This window comes from Leuciscus leuciscus, assembly GCF_965113295.1.
Source record: "Leuciscus leuciscus genome assembly, chromosome: 7".
NCBI classification, from domain to species: Eukaryota; Metazoa; Chordata; class Actinopteri; order Cypriniformes; family Leuciscidae; genus Leuciscus; species Leuciscus leuciscus.
In genome coordinates, this window is record NC_138731.1 from 23,111,144 (window position 1) to 23,133,409 (window position 22,266).

General features: G+C 36.0%; 2 protein-coding genes across 2 annotated transcripts in view; one reads left to right on the forward strand and one right to left on the reverse strand.

Moving 5' to 3' along the window:
- The first annotated feature begins 1,194 nt into the window (after window positions 1–1,194).
- On the forward strand, window positions 1,195–8,227 carry LOC309502998 (protein lifeguard 3). The gene is made up of 12 exons (XM_082175687.1): window positions 1,195–1,281; window positions 1,579–1,823; window positions 2,279–2,349; window positions 2,471–2,535; window positions 2,654–2,707; window positions 3,299–3,349; window positions 3,433–3,472; window positions 3,553–3,590; window positions 3,683–3,770; window positions 4,289–4,384; window positions 6,760–6,813; window positions 6,946–8,227. Exons 2-12 carry the CDS (start codon window positions 1,589–1,591, stop codon window positions 7,090–7,092), a joined length of 939 nt encoding a protein of 312 aa, XP_082031813.1. The 5' UTR covers window positions 1,195–1,281; window positions 1,579–1,588; the 3' UTR covers window positions 7,093–8,227.
- A 41-nt stretch (window positions 8,228–8,268) lies between these two features.
- dars1 (aspartyl-tRNA synthetase 1) overlaps window positions 8,269–22,266 on the reverse strand; it is a 31,962-nt gene continuing 17,964 nt past the window's right edge. The window contains exons 9-18 of the mRNA XM_082175676.1: window positions 21,576–21,635; window positions 17,186–17,297; window positions 14,852–14,986; window positions 13,727–13,874; window positions 13,069–13,215; window positions 12,936–12,978; window positions 10,682–10,762; window positions 10,478–10,589; window positions 9,400–9,471; window positions 8,269–8,749 (exon numbers count right to left, since the gene is read on the reverse strand). Coding sequence (XP_082031802.1) covers window positions 8,658–8,749; window positions 9,400–9,471; window positions 10,478–10,589; window positions 10,682–10,762; window positions 12,936–12,978; window positions 13,069–13,215; window positions 13,727–13,874; window positions 14,852–14,986; window positions 17,186–17,297; window positions 21,576–21,635 — 1,002 coding nt within the window. The 3' untranslated portion in view covers window positions 8,269–8,657. The remainder of the gene's footprint in view (window positions 8,750–9,399; window positions 9,472–10,477; window positions 10,590–10,681; window positions 10,763–12,935; window positions 12,979–13,068; window positions 13,216–13,726; window positions 13,875–14,851; window positions 14,987–17,185; window positions 17,298–21,575; window positions 21,636–22,266) is intronic.

The following is a 22,266-nucleotide window of genomic DNA, read 5'->3' on the forward strand; positions in this document are numbered from 1 at the left end:
ATGTACACCAGGTGTGAATAGAGGCCATTTCTGACTCCTGCAGGACTCTGATAAGCAGGTCCTCTGCGGGGCATTTCAGACTCTTTCATGCCAATGCAGAATTATAAGAAGGTGGGATAGAGGTTACACTGAATACACTCATACATTTTCATAATTTCTTTAACCCATGGCTTGCTGATAATAATTTGATCTTCCTTTTTTTATTTACAATCAAGAAAATGTCATGCTTCAAACAATGAGCATTAAGACATAACGTATCTAATCTAATCTATTGGATTTTATTTCCTTATCTAAAATATATCTCAATCTGATCTATTATATTTCATCTTTGCTGCCCACATACTTTAGAGCCATGCAGCCAGGGATTACAAAAAAAGGGAAATTGCATTTCCTAAAGTAGATATATCATTGCTTGCAATTAATAAAATATAAACAAATTTCTGCATTTTTACATACAAAAAAAGAAAGAAAGAAAAAAAATATTTAAGCTGTTTTCCTCATGGGGACCAAAATATGTCTCATTGCTGTCTGAATGGGAGAAAGTCTGACAAAGTAAGTCAATGAGGTATTTGCAAAATTGGATCGTATATTTCTTTCTTTTTTTCTTTTCTTTTCTTCTTTTTTAAGGTAGCCTATTCTTGAAAGCTTAATAAATAGATCATTAACATGAGCATGAGTGTCCAAATGAACAGCTATGTTTTAGCGCCGTCTGTTGTTAGATAAGTTTCACTACAAGATCATTAACTAATGATGATCATTACAATAATGATTACAGTAAACAAGTCCTTCTGAACTTGTTGAACGCAAAGTTTTAAGAATAAGGCAATGTGGTCATGTGAAGATAATCTTTTCAGGTCATCAGAAAAAGAAAAGAAAAAAATAATGAACTGTTCATTTTTTATTTTATTTCCGAGATAAGGCAATATGGCCATGTGAAGATAATATTTTCAGGTCATCAAAAAAAAAAAGGAAAAAAAAAGAATGAACTGTTCATATATTTTTTTCAAAATCTAAACAGTGGTCACACAATACGGTATTTTGGTAAGATGATGACAAGACTAAGTCGGTAAATAGATACTGAACACAGTCCAGCGAGGACAGTACCCTGGAAACTGGAGACGGCGCAACAATTCCTCCGAGTTGCGTTGCTTAGTTCCAGCCAATCAGAACGCTCCAATGTGCACCTCGCGCTCTTCACAACATCACCCGCTGCGTTATTTACGTAGAGCCGAACGACTTCTCTCTGTCTGCAGTCCCGTTGGTGAGGTGACAGCTAACGTGGTAAGCCAAATATTACTACATTTATTTACAATTATTACGACTATGTTAACGTCACCCTGGCTAAACAGTTAAGAACAGATAACTTTTGTGATTTAAGAAACTTTTAAATGAAAAATAAAGTGTAAATACTGTATTATTTAAGTAGGCTAACTGTATGGAACTTCTTGGACTGCATTGGATATTTCGATATTATTCTGTATACGTGTGTAAATGGAGAGAGAGAGAGAGAGAGAGAGAGAGAGAGAGAGAGAGAGAGAGAGAGAGAGAGAGAGAGATCATTATTGTCTTTTGTTTCAGGGATATCACAATGTCTAAGTCAGACCCCCCTCCAAGTTACGAAGAGTCAAGACAGCAGCCTTATGGCCCACAGCAGCATGGGAACTATCCATACCCTCCCTATGGATATCCAGCCCAGCCAGCAGTGTACACGGGCCCGGGACAGCCAGGCATACACCCCCAGACAGGGCTGTGGCAGGGTCCTGGATACTCCCCTTCAGCAATGCCATCCTTTATAACACCAGCAATATTTTCCTCCAACCTAAGTAAGATTCAAATAAATGTTCTTGTGTGAATCCTATTGCATAAATCTATTACTTCTATACTGTACTATTTATGTGTTTCGTTTGTAAAATTCAAGTTTCATTCCAGCAACCTGTTGCATAGGGCAGACAACCTTTATACTATTTAGTTTTGACATACTCGTATTCTCTTTATTTCTCTTTATTTCTCTCTCTCTCTCTCTCTCTCTCTCTCTCTCTCTCTCTCTCTCTCTCTCTCTCTCTCTCTCTCTCTCTCTCTCTCTCTCTCTTAAGATGCATCAGTCTGCTTTGAATAAAACTGAACTGCTTATATATTTTTTCAATCTGAATAGCATATATCTGGTTCAGAACATTTTTAAATGTGACCTATGTGTCTTAAAATTGGAAAGATTTTGGGCCACCATGTATGTTTATCATTAGATATGTTTTGTGTGTGTGTGTTCATTGTTTTGCTGTAGGAGATGCAGAGGGCATCTCATCGACTGGCATATGGGACAGCATGAGTGTTCGCCACGCTTTCATTAGAAAGGTATTGAAACTATTTGTCCGAAACTTGAACTACAGATTTATAAATACAACAATCTATAAATGCCACAAAATAAGCAATGGCTTCATGTAGAAAAACTGATATGTGTGCGCTTTTGTACCAGGTTTACCTTATTTTAGCCGCCCAGCTGTTTATGACTACTTCAATCATTGCAGTGTTCGCGTTTGTGTGAGTACAACAAATCCACACAACAACTGAATTTTTATGAACAGCTGTGTGAATTTCATTCATTATGCATACTAGTGTAATGAAGTGGGTGTGTTTGTATACATTCCTCATCTTACAGTGAGCCTGTGCGTCTTTTTGTGGTCCAAAATCCTGCCATTTATTGGGCATCATTGTGAGTTATTTATCTATTTATCTAAAAATAAATGACAAAAACAAATATCATACACAAAAGTTTGAGGTCAGTATTTTTGAAAGATTTCTCTTATGCTAACCAAGGCTGCATTTATTTGATCGAAAATATAGTAAAAACAGTAATATTGTCAAATATTATTACAATTTAATATAACTGTTTTTAATTATAATATTCCAGTGATGGTAAAGCTGACTTTACAGCATCATTACTCCAGTCTTCAGTGTCACATGATCCTTCAGAAATATTATAATATGCTGATTTGGTGCTCAAGAAACATTTCTTATTATTATCAATGTTCAAAACAGTTGTGCTGCTTAATATTTTTTTGGGGAAACTGATATATTGTTATCCAGGATTCTTTGATGAATAGAAAGTTAAAAAATAAGAACATTTATTTGAAATAAAAATCTTTTGTAACATTATGAATGTCTTTACTGTCCTTTTTTGATCAATTTAATATATCCTTGCTGAATAAAAGTATTGATTTTTTTTTCTTTTTGTTTTAAACACACTGACCCCAAACTTTTAAATGAATATTATATTGAAGTAACAGTGGAATGTTTTTCACAGCCCTGTGTATCTTGTTACTTACCTTATGCTGGTTTGCTGTGAGGGGCCGAGGTGAGTTTAGTCATTTCTTGATTATTTACATTATGAGTACCAGAACATCTATTTAATCATGGAAACACTGCCTCTGTTTTTAGGAGACGTCATCCATGGAATTTAATACTCCTGTTCATTTTTGTAAGTGATGATTTCATTTACCTATGCTTTCTTAGACATCTACATTATTATTGACGAAACATGTTTTCTGTCCTCCACAGACCCTTGCATTGTCTTACATGACAGGAACAATATCAAGGTTCGATTAGAGTTTCACAAACTGCATGTGGTTAGTTTTAAACATCAGATAAGCTCTATTTTATTTTATTTTTCGTCTGGCATTATTTACAGTTATTTTGACACTAAAGCAGTGTTTCTGGCCCTGGGGATCACAGCAATGGTGTGTGTAATCGTCACAGTCTTCTGTTTTCAGACCAAGGTAAGACTGGCTCTGATCGACTGGCCGGCAGTGAATGCCACTTTGTTGGCCGTGTAAAATAACCCCATTGTATTTGATTACAATGATCGTCTGTTTCTTTTTAAACATTCATGGCTCACTGGTAAATGTCTCATGCTTGCTTGAGACAAAACCTGTTTTTTTTATGTGCCCTGTTTTTTAATGGATAGATTTTTTTTTACATGTGTAATATTTTCTTTTTTCAAATTTGCTTATGAAATCTTTTCTTTCTTTTTTTTGTCTCATTTATATTCCTTCAACTTTTACAATTTGTGACTACTGAGGTTTTTCAATCAAGCCATGCTGTCAAGTTGTAGTGAAGTCTCTTTTGTGTGTGTGTGTGTGTGTGTGTGTGTGTGTGTGTGTGTGTGTGTGTGTGTGTGTGTGTGTGTGTGTGTGTGTGTGTGTGTGTGTGTGTGTGTATGTGTGTGTGTGTGTGTGTGTGTGTGTGTGTGTGTGTGTGTGTGTGTGTGTGTGTGTGTGTGTGTTTGTTTGAACAGGTTGACTTCACCTCCTGTACGGGTCTTCTCTGTGCTCTTTGTGTGGTTGTCCTGGTGACTGGCATTATCACATCCATTGTACTCTCCTATCAGTATGTAAGTGAGACCGTTATGGCAAGGTTTACACTTTCAATCAATGTAAATGATGTTCCAGTTTAAAGCAGTGGTTCTCAACCAGGGGGATTCAGCAAACTTCTAAGGGAAGTTCTTAAATGAAAGAACATACAGCTTTGGCCAGAGGAGAACTGGCCCCCTGACTGAGCCTGGTTTCTCCTAAGGTTTTCTTCTCCATTTCTGTCACCTGATGGAGTTTGGGTCGCCCTTTGGCTTGCAAAGTTGTGGACACTTAATATACAGTAATATTACTGATTTGACTGCACTGACACTATTGGATGAGATTGAGAACAAAACTTGAACTGAATTGGGGTGGATGATGACATCACTGTTTTCTACAGGGTTGCTTTATTGTTGAATTGACTTAGTTTCATAATTGACGATTTTTGCAACATCAATACTGTTATTGGACTGATTTGAATCAACATTGAACTGACTCAAATTGAATAACTACACTATTGTCTTCTGTTGAGCAGCTTATAGCTGAAAACTCATTTCATAATTGATGAACTTTAGGAATCGCATGAGCGCTGAACTGATGTGAGCTGAAAAATGACACCTGTCTTTTTCAGAGCTACTTTATAGCAGAATTAAGTTCTGTTTGATCATTATTTTTATGTTTATCACTGTAAAGCATGCTTTGAAACAATGTGTATTGTATAAAGCGCTATATAAAAAAGGTAACTTGACAGAACTTCTTAAAAACACAAAATTAATTGTAGTTAATTAATTTAATATATTGGCTCCTAGTTTATTGGCTCCAAAGCGGCTTTGTCATAATTACAACAGAAGAAATAGGGGCCTTCGAAAATTGTGTTGGACAATGGTTGAGAACCACTGGTTTAAAAGAATATTCTTAATGTAATCATGTTATTTTCAATGCCTACATTTGTGGCATGCTGTGTATTACCACAGAAAATGATCTTGACTCACCCCTCATTTTGTTAAAAACCAACACATTGCAGTAATGCATTTACAATGGCAGAAAGTGACTTGTACTAAACTGGGCGGCACTGTAAATAAATGTTTAAACAACACAGTTGCACAAGTATAACCATGACATTTAAAGTGATAGTTCATCCCAAAATAGTGAAAAAATCATTTACTCAAAATGTCATTTCAAAACCATATGCTGGTATTATTTCCATGAAACAATAGAGTAGAATATCAAGAATTGTTACTCTCTTGCCACAAAACAACAGGTAACAAATGATCTTTAGACTTTCTTTTTGTCTTCCAAGTGTTCTGAAGACATAGCATTGTGTGGAGGAACAGAAATTTAAGTTCTTACCTGTCAGAATATGTAAATTGTCCTTTTAAGGAAGTGGTTCTCAACCAACGGGCCAGGGCCCATAAAGGGCCTCAGAAAACTTTCAAGGGGGCCTCAAGATGACTTAAAGCAAAAAAAAAACAAAAAAAAACATTCAGATAACCAGGATATTTCTTATTTTAATTTTCCTTCTCAACACCTGTTTTATGTCTTTGAAGAACCAGAGCTCCCACAAAAAAAACTGGATATATGAGGTAGCCTAATTATAAAAGTGTCATTAATAAATGTGTAAATTAATGCAAATTAATCCAAATCTTAAAACTCCATGGGAATTTTTATAATTAATATTAATTTGACCAGTTATCCAAGCTCTTAAGTATTTTATCAGGTAGAAATTGAGTTAAAAACAATTTTGAATTCAAAGTAGTATGCGCACATCCAAACATCACTTAAGCAGGTGCTCGATCAAAAGAAAACTTTGCTGAAATGCAAAAGAACCGGCACACTGATATTTCTGCTCCCATAAATTGCATTGTTTCGAGGCCTGATGAAGACCGCTCGGGGTCGAAACGTTGCACTTTATTAAATACTTTGGGAAATATCAGTGTGCCATTTCTTTAAAAAATATGTTTTAAAAATCATTATCCAGTAAATCATGAATGACGAGTCATCATCATGTACAATCCTTGGTAAAAGGGAGCCCTGGAGAACATTCAGATCCTGAAACTTCTGGATACCTGAAATTTAATTACTTTAATTACAATTATTTGGTTAGGCTACTTTTTGAATTTACAGAAACTAGGAGTGCCCATAGATTAAAATAAGTTTTGAACTCAGGCTAGGGGGCCTTTGAATATTGTTTTCAGGGCTTTGGGATCCAAAAATTTGAGAACCACTGCTTTAAGGGTTAAAGATATTCTTTCAAAACAGTGTAACAGCTACATGTTTTGCATACATTACACATACTAGCCGAACTGCTTACAAAACTTGTCTTTGCGAAGTCAGGCCTCCTATATCCCATCTAATGAATAAATAACCTGTAATATACCTGTTCTATGATAATATACCTATACCATCGATGTCTCAGGTGCCCTGGCTGCACATGCTGTATGGTGCTTGTGGAGCAATAGTCTTTACCTTGGTGAGTTTACGAAACAGGATTTTATGTTGTTGCCAGTTGTTAAAAATGAAACAGAACCCATGTGACATTTGTAATGGACAATTTAGTACACTTACACAAGAGAATACTAACTGATGACTTCTCTTTTTCTAGTTTTTGGCCTACCACACTCAGTTGCTCATTGGAAACCGAGCGAACGCCATCAGCCCTGAGGAATATGTCTTCGGGGCTCTTTCCCTCTACGTTGATATCGTCCAGATCTTTATCTTCCTCCTGCACATCACAGGGAGCTCTGAGTAAACGCACACACGCATTCGAGCGTTTCTGTTTCAGAGACTGATCTTTCTTTGAGCTTATCTTGACTTTTTCAATCACACGAATCTCAAATGTCACCCTCAACACTACTGACTGTTATTAGAAGTATTTTGTGTCGTGTAATATGTTGCTCTACAGACTACAGAGGTTGCTCATACTTTTACAAAATTGTCACTTTATTTATAATAAGCACTTTATTTTTGTAACGTTTCACCTGTTAATTTGCATTTTGAACAGCCTGAGTGTGTACTAAAACAGCTCCACTGTGATTTGATTATTGTATTATCAATATTTAGCCTACAACCTGAAGGGAAATAAAATGACGAGAAACAGTAGTGTATTGTATGATGAAGACTATTGGGAATGCAGGAAAAGTAGATGTTTGAAGGTGGTCCACTGGCATTAAGTAACTGAAATGAAGACTGTGGACCACATTGTTAAAGGGATAGTTCACCCAAAAATGAACATTTTTACTTGGTTTTAAATTTAATTTACTTCCAAACCTAACATGTTTGACTTCTCTGAGCAGGGTTATTTACCATTAACTAAAACTATTCAAAAACAGTAATTGAAGTAAAGCTGAAATTTCTCTCTCTCTCTCTCTCTGTAGATATATATACATATATATGAAATAAGTTCAAGTTGAAGCACTAAAATTACTAACTGAAAGTAAATAAAAACTGAAACTAATATAAAAAATTAAAACAAATTAAAAAAAGACAAAACAAATAACAAAATGACTAAAATAAAAAAATCAACTAAAATCATATGAAAAATAATATGAATAATATGAATAAAACCAGTAATAGTATGTATATATATATATATAAAAACTTAATTGTGCCCAAGGTTTTTTTTTTTTTTCATAAAATGGAAGTCAATGGTAACCAAAACCAGCAATGGTTACCAGCATTTCTTGATTTATGTTCCACAGAAAAAAATAAAGTCACATAGGGTTTTTTTTTATTTATTTTTTTTGATGAACTATCCCTAAAGGTCTACACTGTCGTTACAAAGCGGGAAGTGATGTAATATTGACTGTCAATGTTTGGGGAACCATATAGGAAGTGCTTATGATTTGTTCACTTGAAACATTCATTAAAGGGCTTTTTTTTGCAAACATTTATAGTCAAATATTCCGAAGAAAAACACTCAAAAACATACTATTTAGTTCATTTATTGTGCATGTGCTGTTTAATTATTTTTTTTAGAATTCTCAAAAACTTGGTGTGTCAGGAACATAGATCAGTAGAAAAAAAAACCTACATGTACAGTATGATTTTAATAACACAAGATCTGCATGTCACAATACCATCTGCATCATTTAACAGTTAACACCGATTCCCTTCAATGGTTTTAGTATATTAGATGTATCTAACATCCTTCTGTATCTGGTGAGAAGTATTATAAAAGTGGCTTAATTTTTGTGGGTTAATCGTCATGGCAATTCCCCATCCTGGCACGTCCAGATCCCTGATGGCTGGGTGACCAAGAGCTTGTACTGTTTCAGGCAGGATGGGAGACGAGAGACCGACCGGTTACTTTAATCTTTATGGGGTCAGGCGTTTGGGGTCACGGGGGAACATGGAGGTCTGACGTACGTTGTGTAGGCCGAGATAAAGCATGGTCACTCTCTCCAGACCTAAGAGATGGCATACATTTAACATCATGCACTTGTGCCAGAGATATTTTTAAAACTCTAAAACTGTTTTAGAAAATATACACTACAATTCAAAAGATTGGTCAAAGTCTGTAAGAATTCTTTTATGTTTTTATAAGAAGTCTCTTATGCTCGCCAAGGCTGCACTGATTTGATCAAAAATACAGTAAAAGCTGTATTAATGTGAAATATTTTTACAATTTAAAATGATTTTCTATCTGAATATATTTTAAAATGTAATTTATTCCTGTGTTGGCAAAGCTAAATCAATCACATGAACCTTCAGAAATCATTCTTATATGCTGATTTGCTGCTCAAGAAATATTTCTTATTATCAATGTTGAGAACAGTTGAGCTGCTTAATTTTGTGAAAACCATGATACATTTTTCTCAAGATTCTTTGATGAATAATAAGTTTGAAAGAGCATATATTTGAAATAAAATTATTTTGAAACCATGTAAAAGTCTTTCCTGTCCCATTTTGATCAATTTAATGCATCCTTGCTGAATAATAGAATGAATTTCTTTCAAACTCAAAATCGTAATGACTCCAAAACTTTGAAAAGTACTGTAACTAGACTGTTCAATTCAACAATTTCTAAACTACATGATAGTAAAAAAAAATGTGTCACCTATGCCGCCGCCAGCATGAGGAGGAGCTCCATAACGGAACGAGTCAATGTAGGCCTTGATCTTCTCCAGGTCTGTAACAAAGAGCAAAAAATGTGTCATTACAACAAAACAGACATTAGAGTAGTCAGTATTTACCATAAAGATTTACAGTGTCCTTGTTACATGTAGTTACTATAGTAAAAAATAACTATAAATTATGCATAACTACATGAAACTAACCCTAAACCACACCCTGATCTAAACCCTAACCCTATAGTAAGAACATGTAGTTAATTAAAGGACAAGTTTGGTATTTTACACTTAAAGCCCTGTTTTCAGATCGTTTCTGATGAAATACAATGGTTAAGATTGAAATTTGGACAAATGCTGCTGGCCCGAGAATTTTCGGTTTCTGTGGTAGCACCCCCCCCACCTCCACAATGGTTGCATGAATGGTTCACAGACGTGAAACTCACCGAGTGGTCAGGGGTGTTCACTGATATGCTCACACAAAAATCGCTGCAAAAGATGCTTTCCAACAGGTTTTATCATAGTTTTTGTCCAACTCCATTGACTTGTATTGGATGAAAAACTACGATAAAACCTGTTGGAAAGCATCTTTTGCAGCGATTTTTGTGTGAGCATATCAGTGAACACCCCTGACCACTCGGTGAGTTTCACGTCTTTGTAAACGAAAGTTTAATGCGTTTTAGGAAGGATTATTCCAGTGCACCTATGCAACCATTGTGGAGGTGGGGGGGTGCTACCACAGAAACCGAAAATTCTCGGGCCAGCAGCATTTGTCCAAATTTCAATCTTAACCATTGTATTTCATCAGAAACGATCTGAAAACAGGGCTTTAAGTGTAAAATACCAAACTTGTCCTTTAACATTGCTCAGTACTTAAATCTTTAATTACACTGTAACAAGGACACCTTAAAATAAAGTAAGCGGATTAAATACTGAAGAGTGATGAAATTCAAATGCATTATGGTCAACCAACATTTAGATGTTTTGTGCATTTTTGTTTTTTTTTATCTTAGCAACATGTGTTAACACCAAACTCCAGTAGGTTTTGTAACACAGCTGTTGAGTTACCGATGCTGTGGTGCATTGCCCTTTCAGTGAGCAGCTGAGCATCGTGGACTCTCTGAGCTCCAGACAGGATCTCCTCTCCTCTCATGAACATATCATATGAGTTGGAGTATTTCTGCAGGAAGAACATGTGGGGTTTGTTATGAACCACATAGTCTGTGAATAAAAAGCTTTGTATTTAGATTCACAAGGCTTTGAAACACTTACCGGGTCGTTGGGGTCAGGCATGGTGTAGAATGGCCTTACTGCCAAGGGGTATTTGTCCAGAACATAGAAGTCAGTGTCGTACTAAAATAATCACAAAGGTGTGTTTAATTTATGTGGGCCATATTCCACATATACGTTTGTAGAATTACATTTTGTACCCGAAGTCTAGATTTCAAAATGTTTGGAGCTAAAAAAACTGAAAATGTTGTTTTAAAAGGCCATTTTCCACTCCCTGACCTTACTTCAGCAGTAAAGAAACATGTCAAACAGACTTCAGAATGACACAGGGGATTGGATTGTTTTCTTTTTTCTTCAACCATTTCCATTTCAAATACACTGCCGTTCAAAGGTTTGGGGTTTAAAAATTAATACTTTTCTTTCACAAGGATGCATTAAATTGTGTATTTTTATAACATTTCTAATGTTAAAAAAATGTACTTTTAAAAAAATCTTTCAAATGACTGAATCCAGAAAAAAAGTATCACAGTCGCCACAAAAATATTAAGCAGCACAACTGTTTTCAACACTGACAATAATAAGAAATGTTTCTTGAGTAGTGAATCACCATATTATAATTATTTCTGAAGAATCATGTGCAGGGCTTGACATTAACACCTGCGGGTGTCTTTCAGCAGTGGTGTGTACCACAGTCATACTAGCCACTTTGGCTGGTTGATATATAATATATATATTTTCAATTGTAGTCTTTTAAAACGGTACCTGAAATAATAAACTAAGTGCAATGTAGTGTTGCCAAATATATATCAATATTTCTATAAATTAAATATATTATATAATATATTCTCTATATATCAATACTGAAATATCTGAAATGCTTCCAACTCATTTTCCACAGGATAGATACACGATACAAGCTGCACTTTCTCGCTCTCTCCCCTTTCTCCGACAGCACATAAAGCCTCTTCTCAGTACTAAATTGAGTTCTTTGTCACTGCTTACAGCGCTTAAATGCTCAAATACGCACAAAATAATGTTAAAATCTAGAACTGAAGGGTCTATCATTTTTATGGTAGGTTTATTTTAATGGATAGAACTAAAATATCAACCAAAAAATACACACAAAAAAACCCGAAAAATGTAAAAGGTTATAAATTGATTTGCATTTCAGTAAGTGAAATAAGTGTTTGATCACCAAGCAAATCATGCCTTAGTATTTGGTGGAGAAACCTTTGATGGCAAGCACAGAGGTAAGACGTTTCTTGTAGTTGGTCACCAGGTTTGCACACTTCTCAGGAGGGATTTTGGTCCATTCTTCTTTACAGATACTCTCAAAATCCTTAAGGTTTCTTGGCTGTCGCTTGGCAACTCAAAGTTTCAGCTCCCTCCACAGATTTTCTATAGGATTAAGGTCTGGAGACTGGCTAGGCCACTCCCCAAGACCTTAATGTGCTTCTTCTTGAGCCACTACTTTGTGCCTGGGCGGTATGTTTTGGGTCATTGTCATGCTGGAAGACCCATCTACGAACCATCTTCAGTGTTCTGGCTGAAGGAAGGAGGTTCTCGTCCAAGACTTGACGGTACATGGCCCTGTCTATTGGCTCAATATGTGAGAGGCAGAATTCTTGCTGGTTGGTAGGGGATCAAATACTTATTTCACTCGATCAAATGCTAATCAATTTACAACCTTTATATAATGTGTTTTTCTGGATTTTTTGGTTGATTTTCTGTCTCTATCCATTAAAATAAACCTACCATAAAAATTATAGACCCTTTATTTATTTGTAAGTGGGCGAACTTACAAAATCAGCAGTGGATCAAATAGTTAGTTCCCCCACTGTAAACAGTTGAGAAAGAAAACTCATGTTTAACAGAATAATGGATCTGTGCGTCAGGTCTTAAATTGACAGCAGCCTAATATACCTGCTGCCAAATTATGAGATAATATTAAAAATATCTATATGGCAGTTATTCCCCAATGGTATCAATGTCAAAATTGTGGCAGTGAAAATTCTGAGTGGCTAGTAACTTTGAAAAACCACTAGCCACAGTGGCTGGCAAGCAAACAAGTTAATGTCAAACCCTGGTCATGTGACACTGAAGTGTGGAGTAATGATGCTGAAAATGACTAAATCTATGAAAAGATCAAATCTGAATTCACAATATTACTGTTTTTCTGCATTTTAGATCAAATAAATGCACCTGTGCTGAGACATTTCCTTCAAAAACATTCAAAAAACCTCATCGACCCCAAACATTTGATCAGAAGTATATATCACTTATGATGTCTTTTTACCTTGTCCTTCACAAGACGACCAAGCAGCTTTTCGTTGGGTGTGCTGAGGAAGAACAATTTTTGATTATAAAATCTGCAACAGATTCCCTGTGTGTGCAATGTGGGAAATTCTATGAAAGAAAGCCACACTGACCTCAAATCTTCTTCATCGCCCATTTCCACCCCGGCCTCTCTGAGCATGGCCACTCCCTCCATATACTCCAGTCTCAGCGTGGGCTCCAGGAACTTGAACAGCTCACTGGGGTACTGCTTGTTCACGGTCTGGATCTCTGTCTGGAACCTGCAGTGCATCCACATCACAGACACACCATTAAAAGAGAATGCATAGCTAGAACGGAGGCTAGCATGAAATGTAGGCCCAAGATTTAATTGAAAAGTGTCTCTCAAAGTCTTTCAAATGTAAACCATTAGTAGGCAAATGTTACTTTTCTTAGTGCTGGTCAGGTTGTTTGTGATCACTGGATGAAATAATAATGCATTCCACATATAGAGACTGCTTGGGTTTTCCAATTGTATGTAACATTTGCCACACAATGACAGTAAAATACTTCAGTTATAAACTAATATATTTATAAATAATAGTCTGACCACTAGATGGCAGTGTATATCCTTGTTATTATAAACTACATGAACGTGTTTGCCCTTTCACATGAATAAATTACATCACTTATAATGAATTTCAAGTGAAATTCATGTGACATTATTCTCATGTGATTTGATTCTTCATAAAAGGAAATAGGACTAAAACTTTTGAGAACTTTAGGGGATGTTGAAGGAGTCACGTCCCTTACCGGTCACGTAGTCCTTTAAAGATCTGGACCATGGTGTCAGTAATGGAGTCAATGACCTCATGGTAATGGTAATTGAAAGTCATTTCAATATCCAGACCCACAAACTCCGTCAAATGGCGATGAGTGTTGGAATCCTCAGCCCTGAACACTAGAAGAAACACAGACAACTGTGAGATTCACATTCATAGTAACCTTAGTATTTCATTTAAAAACACTGGGCAAACTTGAGTGGAACATGATTTTAAACCCATTCCTATTGTTTCCAGCAGACAAAAAAAAATCGTATCATGCAAACATGCACCTTTGTTGCAGTGTTGTTATAGTTAACAAAAATCAAAACTATTAAAAAGTTTTGAAATAATTGAAATAAAACAAAACATAAATACTAATATGAAAATCTATAAGAAACTAAATTAGAAATGCTGCCTTGACGACTAACTGAAATAAAATAATTTTAAGTTGAAGTACTTACTGTACTAAAAATAAATAGAAAAGATAAATGTAAATAAAAAAATACTAAAATTAAACAAAACAAATATTCACAATACTATAATAGTATTTAAATGATACTAAAATAAAACTGCCTAGCAATATTAGTAGCTGTTACATTTGTAAAATGCAGCTGTTCAAATTTCCATGTCAAAAAACAAGATCATCAATAATCTAAATATTCTTGCTATAAAATCAGACTAATGCACTTGTTTTGAATATTCCCAGGTCAGATATACAAAAAAAGCACTTATGCAGTTTCTACAATGTGACTTCCCATCAGTAGAGGTCCCTGATGAGCTGTATTTTTCTGAAGTCTATACCCTAAGGCTCCGCTAAAAGTGTTTGATATTCTTGCTCTATTCAGTGAGGGATTTCTGTGCCCGCCAAAAGCACCAAGAGCGCAATCCGTCTATTTATCCTGCAGTATGTCCTGATCTGCATACTGGCAGGGAGGAGATACTGGTGAAGGTGACCTCTACAAATAAGTGGCCAGATACTTTATAAGCCATCGTCTATGAGATGGTCTCTGAAGGTTCAGTTAATTCTTACTGTCCACTTTAAAGATGACCTAAAGATGGAAACAGCAAATAGAGGGAAATTAAAGAGACAGGAGGGTGTATTTTTATTCTTTACCTGGTCCGACACAGAAGACTTTGTCAAAGTCAGCACAAATGCACATTTGCTTGTAGAGCTGAGGGGACTGGGCCAGGTACGCACTGGTTTTGAAGTAGGAGACAGTGAAGACATTTGCGCCACCCTCACTGGCAGCTGTTAAAAAAAACACACAAAAAATATTTGAACTGTAGTCACGTGTAATATTTTGACCACAAATGTGAGCTGATCATTCTCATGGCACGCATAGTAAATAAGAGCATGATGTTCTTTAGGGTACGTACAGCTGGGTGTGTGCACACCGGATGTCATGCGGTTGCTGCTGAAAGAACATAATGTTGATTGGTGATGGTGGCAGATCCCACAGAAGGCGGCAAAGTTTAAATTCGAAATGCGTCACAAAGATGTGTTATGATTGGCCGGTCGGGGTGCAGAGGAAATGAAAGCAACTGTTTTCCTTAACAGCGAAAACCACACAAACACAACAGGGGGGTTTGTTGAGGGAAAGTGTTGTGACACCAGACCTTTGCTGACGTAATACATAGGCTTTGAAATCATTGGTGGACTAAAAAAGAAGCGTATTTAAGAGACCGTTGAAGTAGTTGAGCAACATCATTTTTACACTAGACTTTCAGCACGTAAGGACAGTATCCTGTACACATCTATATCTATCCATCCATCCATATATCTATATATCTATAAGAAAAGAACATTATATATATATATATAGGTTCTTTGGTGAATAGAAAGTTCAAAAGGTCAGCATTTATCTGAAATGGAATCCTTTTGTATGAGATATTTTTTTTATTTTTGGGTGAACTGTGCTTTTAAGAGCTGAGAAAGCAATCAATTTGCACCGTCTTGAGAGTCAAGTCAAATGAAACAGGCCCTGAACTCTTCACAAAGACAGCTGTGCTCATGAATCCCAGCAGATCCCATAGCACTCGGTGTACCCACCATTTCAAGAGAGCTAACATGATGGCACCCTATCAGTGACTGGAGGCATATCTCCTTAATAAACACCACTTTTTCTTCAGCCAGTGTTTTGACAGTGTCGCAAACTTTTTTTTACCTCAGAAAATGAAAAAGTATCAATCCTTGAAATTGAAATTTTTAGAGACTGAAGGTGCAGAGAAAGAACAATAAACTAAGTTGGACACTATGAGCAGGAAATCATTCAGAAGGCTCGGTGTGTGAGGGCAGAGATAAAACCTGTACTACTCTGTCCCTGCCGTCATGAATACAGATACTCCAGTGTGAACACGGAGACAAGACTGTTCGCCTTATGACATCTCAGATGCTCTGTGAGGTTAAAGCCACGATGTAATGAAAGTAGCGGCAGATCTTTTCTTCCATATTGTGAGGTTACATTAGATTAAAAAAAATGTAGTGCAGGGACTTGGTTTCTATCCATCGGTTGATGACTGGATGAAGGAAGGTGTGGGACTGAAGAACAACACTGAATGATTGGAGAAGTCAGGTTTACGTCACCAGAGAGAAGTCTGTTGTTTCACCAGAAGATTGAGTCAAGATATTATGATTAAAAATTACGAGATCAAAAAACATGAATGGATGAATCGTTCACTATAGATACAAACCTGCATTTAGAGAGAGCGAATTTTCATTTTGTACTGATCTAAAAGACAAAATGGAATCCAAACCACGTCTAATATGCAGACTATGCCGTAATGTGGCATTTTGCTGAACAATATTTCAGAAAAGTTGTTTCAGATGTGGGGAAAGTTGATGAGAACCGTTTTAGCGCTGAGGTTTATTTATTTGTTTATTTATTTGTTTTTGCAAAACGGTCTTTTGTGCTATCATCCACACATGCAAAGTTAGTTGATATATAACGGCAATAAATAATAATATCCTAGTTAACAATTACTTGCTTACATAATGTGATGTATTTTATATTATTTAAGCACCTGGAACCTTATCAGTTTGACAGAATGTTCAAATTCAAAGTGCCACGTGAAGTCAGGCTAACTTTGCTTAACATTTTCTTATAGTTTATTTCCTACTCCTTAACAGTTCATTAGGCTCTTAATGATTTCGTCTGTCATCTCTTAGAATATCTGAAGGCCAGGTTTTTCAGTCATCATGAGAACACATTTTACACATGGCTCTTGATTTTAACTTGTACTTGTCCTTATGAAAATCTACCTTAGTTCTTGTAATGTTTAACTGTAGCATTTGTTACAGTAAGGCTATTATTACTATTATTACAGGTAAGACCATTGATGGCTCCTCTACCATGTTTAGGCCAATGTTGACTTCCTCTGACTCTCCAAAATTATGCAGAGAGATGATAACAAAAGGAGAGAGATGAAGTGAACTTGGAGATGGTCGTACCAGAGATGATCTTGGGGGTCTGAATCTCCACAAAGCCCTTGTTGATGAGCGTGTCTCTGAAGAGCTGACATACGCCGGACTGCAGCCGGAAGATGGCCTGGCTGGTCGTAGTCTGTGAGGGAAGACGCATAGGTTAGTAAACATGTTATGTAACCTGTTTGTTTGAGTGTGCCATGGACTGATGTCAGTACTTCTCTTTTTATGCAATGTGACACATCTACATTTCACTTAGCACTGAAAAGGTTTAGAAAGTATTTCTGCAGAAGTTCTGGAGGAAACATAATGCTAGATCTCAGAAGACCTCTTTTTATGATGTTAGAATGAAATCTCACTGGCAATGTAATATATTTCTGGTCATTTTTTCAGAGATACAAATAAATTAGGTCCTCTTCACAGTACCAAAGGGACACAGTACTTGCAAAATCAATCTTCAGCAACAATCAAACCTCCTGAATCCTTTGGTATTGAACAAAAAAGCTTTCTCAGCATGAATTTCCCATGAATCAGATGACTCCCTGATGACCCGTGATATGCGCCACGTTTCCGATTCTTTACGACCTTCAGAGCTCGAATAAATCCTAGAGAAACAATCAGCTTCTATATCAATATTTCAAGGCTCTTGTTTTACTGGATTTGATTTAGTTAGGACAGTCTCGCTTTTGCAGGCAAGAATTCATTATGTGATAGTATAAACATTAAGATTTCTTTGGAGATTTAAGTTAATCAGATCTATTCTGGTTTCATGTTTGTAGTTTCAACCTCATCATGACCACATTCTAAACCTCTAAAACTCCCTAAGGGGGGATTTTAGACCGGTGAGCATCACATAAATTAGCTCTGTTCCAAAACCAAGTAAGGTTCCTTGCAGTGCACTGCCTACATAGGCAGCAATCTTCCAAGGCAGCTTCCTAATGAAATGCAATTGATTTCAAATCAACAGCTCTGCAGACAAATCTAACATGCTTGTGCATTAACTGGACTGGTATCTGAAAACTGCTATTTTCACGTGATTTCAGCTGATTAGGCTAAATTTACAATACCATAACTGTCCGTTTTTATTGCTGATAAATCTAATACTGGCATGCAAACTTGACAAACAGTTTTAGAGTTTCTGTTATTTAAGCAGATAAGAGTTGTTCTTACGGTAAGAGGGTGTTAATAAAGATGGCTGGTGAACTTTGGTTTGAATTTAACATGGTGTTTGTGTGATAAATACAAGAAATACATAGACACTGACAATGGGTAAGATAGGGGATTATTAATTAGACGGAATTATTCAAATGATCAGTTTCAGTACTGAAAATAAGTACAATACAGTTCAAAAGTTTGGGGTTGGTAAGAATTGATCATATTTTAGCAAGAAATCTATTTGATCAAAAATACAGTAAAACAGCAATACTGTGAAATATAACAATTTAACTTATATAATTTAATGTATTTTTAAATCCTGAAGCTGAATTTTTAGCATCATTATTCAAGTCTTCAGTGCCACATGATCCTTCAGATATCATTCTTATATGCTGATTTGATGCTCAAGAAACATTAATTATCATCATCAATGTTGAAAACAGTTGTGGAAAGAACAGCATTTATTTTACATGTAATTTGTAAGAATTTAGTGTCACTTCTAATTAAATTATTGCATCCTTGTTGAATAAAATATTGATTTCTTTCAACAACAACAAAATCTTACCCCAAACTTTTGAACAGTAGAGTATATTTATAGCTGACATTTCTCATCCCTGAGCTTGTCACAATGCACTCTGGTATAGCCCTCGTTGCAAAATCATAAATGGGTTTCTGCTTTAGAATAGGTTCAAAACAAGATATCTTAGATGCTGCCTTCCTTTCGGAAAACATCCACATCCAAGTAGATGGCTTTGGTTTTGGAACAGGAAAAAAAAGTGCATAATTATCATTAGTGGCTTATAACTTAGAAATGGGTTCCTACAACTTTTGGCTAATGAATTTGAGGAGTTTTAAAAATCATTAAATAGAGATTGCACTCACTAACAGCAAATTTCTAGCAATAAAATATAGTTGAATGTAACTAGAATTTTTTTTTATTTACTATAAACATTTGAATATTCCCTGATATTTCTGCAGGAATTAAATGCTTTTTTTATTTTTATATAACAGTTATTGTGTAGTAATTTATTACTTTAAAACCATGCAGTAAATGTAATATAAACAGGACAACAGGGCTTCCTCTTATTAATCGGCTAATAAATATCAAAGAGTAAACATATTAAGACAGTCTGTCTATATTCTTAGTGCAGATCATGATAACCCGGCGCCAGGGGATACGTTGCCAGGACATTTAGTGACTAGTCTGTGAAGCTAAGCGGTTGTACAGTTTATATGCAAAGCTGTTATCAGTGGAGTGTGGAAACACGCAGGTTTCAGTTGACGTCCTCACACGTCTCTCACTGTAGGCGTGGAGAAAGGAGATGTGTGCATCACTTTAGTGTTCACAAGGCAGCAGTGAAGACCAAAGAGGCGCGAAAAGCTGTTGTCCTGTGGTTTGACTCCCCCGCCTTACGCTCTCAGATTTCTGCCTTCAGTTTCTGGAAGTTCTCAAAAAAAGAGCAGCTCTATCAGAGCTAGGTGCATTGTGACTCCTACAACACTGCCAGATTTCAATCTCATTTGGTGTGTGAAAAAAACAAACAAACAAAAAAGCATGGGGTGTGTGGGTGCGTGACATGGAGGTCTTTCATTATGTCAGAGCTAATCCTGCCACCGCTGAAAACCGTTTAATGCTTTGCTCTTCACTGAAATGAAAGTGTGAAAGCACAGACACATTGTCTCAGAAACAGGTGCTCTCACAAAGCACAGGCGGCCAATCGCAGCGCCCGAGTCCTACAACCACATCATCAGGGCTTCATAAATCAGAACAACAGGCTCATTTGGGATTCTTCTTTTTTTCAGAACCTTATCGCTTTGTACTTGTTTCACAATATCAGGAAGTCAGGGAGGACACACTAAGGAGGTCTATACAGTAGTAACTGAAGAAAGCTATCCGACAGCATTCCCATTTCTCTCAATAGGTGTGTTCGACTTCACAAGACGCTGATATGAACGATTAGCGTGTGAGTTGAAGAAGTGCATGCCAGTTGGAAACTTTTGACACCACTGATGCCACGTGACATATGAGGTCATACCGCGAGAGCGATTCGAAAGCAGTCAGCTGGTTTCTCCAGAGCGGCTACATGATGTCAGTTTCACAATTGACCGGATTCACCAAAGACAATGACGTGTTTATTTGGACACTTTTAGTTCCGCTTATGCTCGCAAATCCATGTTTTATAACAGTAAAAACTCTTTTCATATAACATTCATTGTTATACTGAGTCACGTTTATCAAAATAAAACTGATACATTTTGACCCGAATATATTGGTCCAAATGAACCGGAAGTTGCAACTAACTTTACTTCAGTGTTGTGACGTATTTCCAGCTGAAACGGAATATTGAATAAAGTGCATGTTTATATTTTAACGCCCCTCCTCTCCATCTCTCGCTCATAGCAGACTGATGGTTGGAGGGGAGTGGGTAAGAAGATCATTCATCCCAAGCCATCAAACTGACATCAAACAGCAGCGTCTTGTAAGTCGAACACACCTATTGAGATGAATGGGAATGCTGTCGGATAGCTTTCTTCAGTTACTACTGTATAGATCTCCTTAGAGCGGAAGTAAATCTTCAGATTTTGATAAAAAAAAATTAGCACGACAAACAATTTTTTTCTGTGTATTAACTTGTACGGGTTGATTGTTCACCACAAGACTAGTTTTGTCAAGTCAAGTCAAGTTTATTTGTATAGCGCTTTTCACAATACAGATTGTATCAAAGCAGCTTCACAGTATTAAATTAAAATAATAAAATTTTGTGCGTTAACAAAGTAAATAGTGTCAATTCTGATTTCATGACGACTTTAAATAGTACTGGTTTACGTTTAACTTTAGGCTTATGTTTAAACTTTATTCTTGTAATAATAGTAATAATAATTAATAATTCATTACATTTATATAGTGCTTTTCTGGGTACTCAAAGCGATTTACATTTGGAAGGGGGAATCTCCTCAACCACCACCAATGTGCAGCATCCACCTGAATGATGCGACGGCAGCCATATTACGGCAGAACACACACCATCTTATTGATGGAGAGGACACAGAGTGTTGAAGCCAATCAGTCAATATGGGGATTATAAGGAGGCCATGATGGACCGAGGCCAATGGGCAAATATGGCCAGGATGCCGGGGTTACACCCCTACTCTTTTTCCGAAGGACATATTGGGATTTTTTTATGACCACAGAGAGTCAGGACCTCAGTTTAACGTCTCATCCGAAGGACGGAAACACTTGTAAACTTTACTCTTGGCTTACCCTCAAATCAATAACTCTGTTGTCCAGTCTGGTGTCCTGATTGACAGTGGCTCTTCCCTCCTAAAAGAAAAAGGTCATGATTACTCCAAAATTTCTTACAATAATTTTCAACAATAAGTGTTTTGTTTATCAGACTAATTTGCCCCTGCCATGCCAACACTGGCCTGATCACAATATTATATATATATATATATATATATATATATATAATGTTATATTTGCTTGAAATATTCATCATTTTCATTGAACTTAATTTTTTCTTTATACTTTTATACCTAAATTTACAAAAAGAAAGTTTGGAAATTATGCAGGTATAATATAGTGCCGATCAAAAGTCAGTACGTTTTTTTTTTTTTTTTTAAGAAATTAATATTTTTATTCCACAAGGGTGCATTAAATTTATCAAAAGTCACAGTAGAAACATTCATAAGGTTGCAAAATATTTCTATTTCAAATTAATGCTGTTCTTTTGAAATTTATATTCTTCAAAGAATCATGAAAATAATTAATCACTATTTATAATATAAGTTTATAATATAATATATGTTTCTTGAGCACCAAATAAGCATATTAAAAAATTCTGAAGTATCATGTGACACTGAAGACTGAGTAATAATTCAGAAAATTCAGCTGTGCCATCATGGAATAAATTATATTTAAAAAAAATATTAAGACAGAAAACAGTTATTTT

Excerpts from the sequence above, each read along its gene's own strand:
- LOC309502998 (XM_082175687.1), top strand. The coding sequence starts at position 1,589 with ATGTCTAAGTCAGACCCCCCTCCAAGTTACGAAGAGTCAAGACAGCAG. Across the intron at positions 3,473-3,552 it reads TAATACTCCTGTTCATTTTT|ACCCTTGCATTGTCTTACAT; the intron begins GTAAGTGATGAT and ends TGTCCTCCACAG. Across the intron at positions 3,591-3,682 it reads ATGACAGGAACAATATCAAG|TTATTTTGACACTAAAGCAG; the intron begins GTTCGATTAGAG and ends CATTATTTACAG.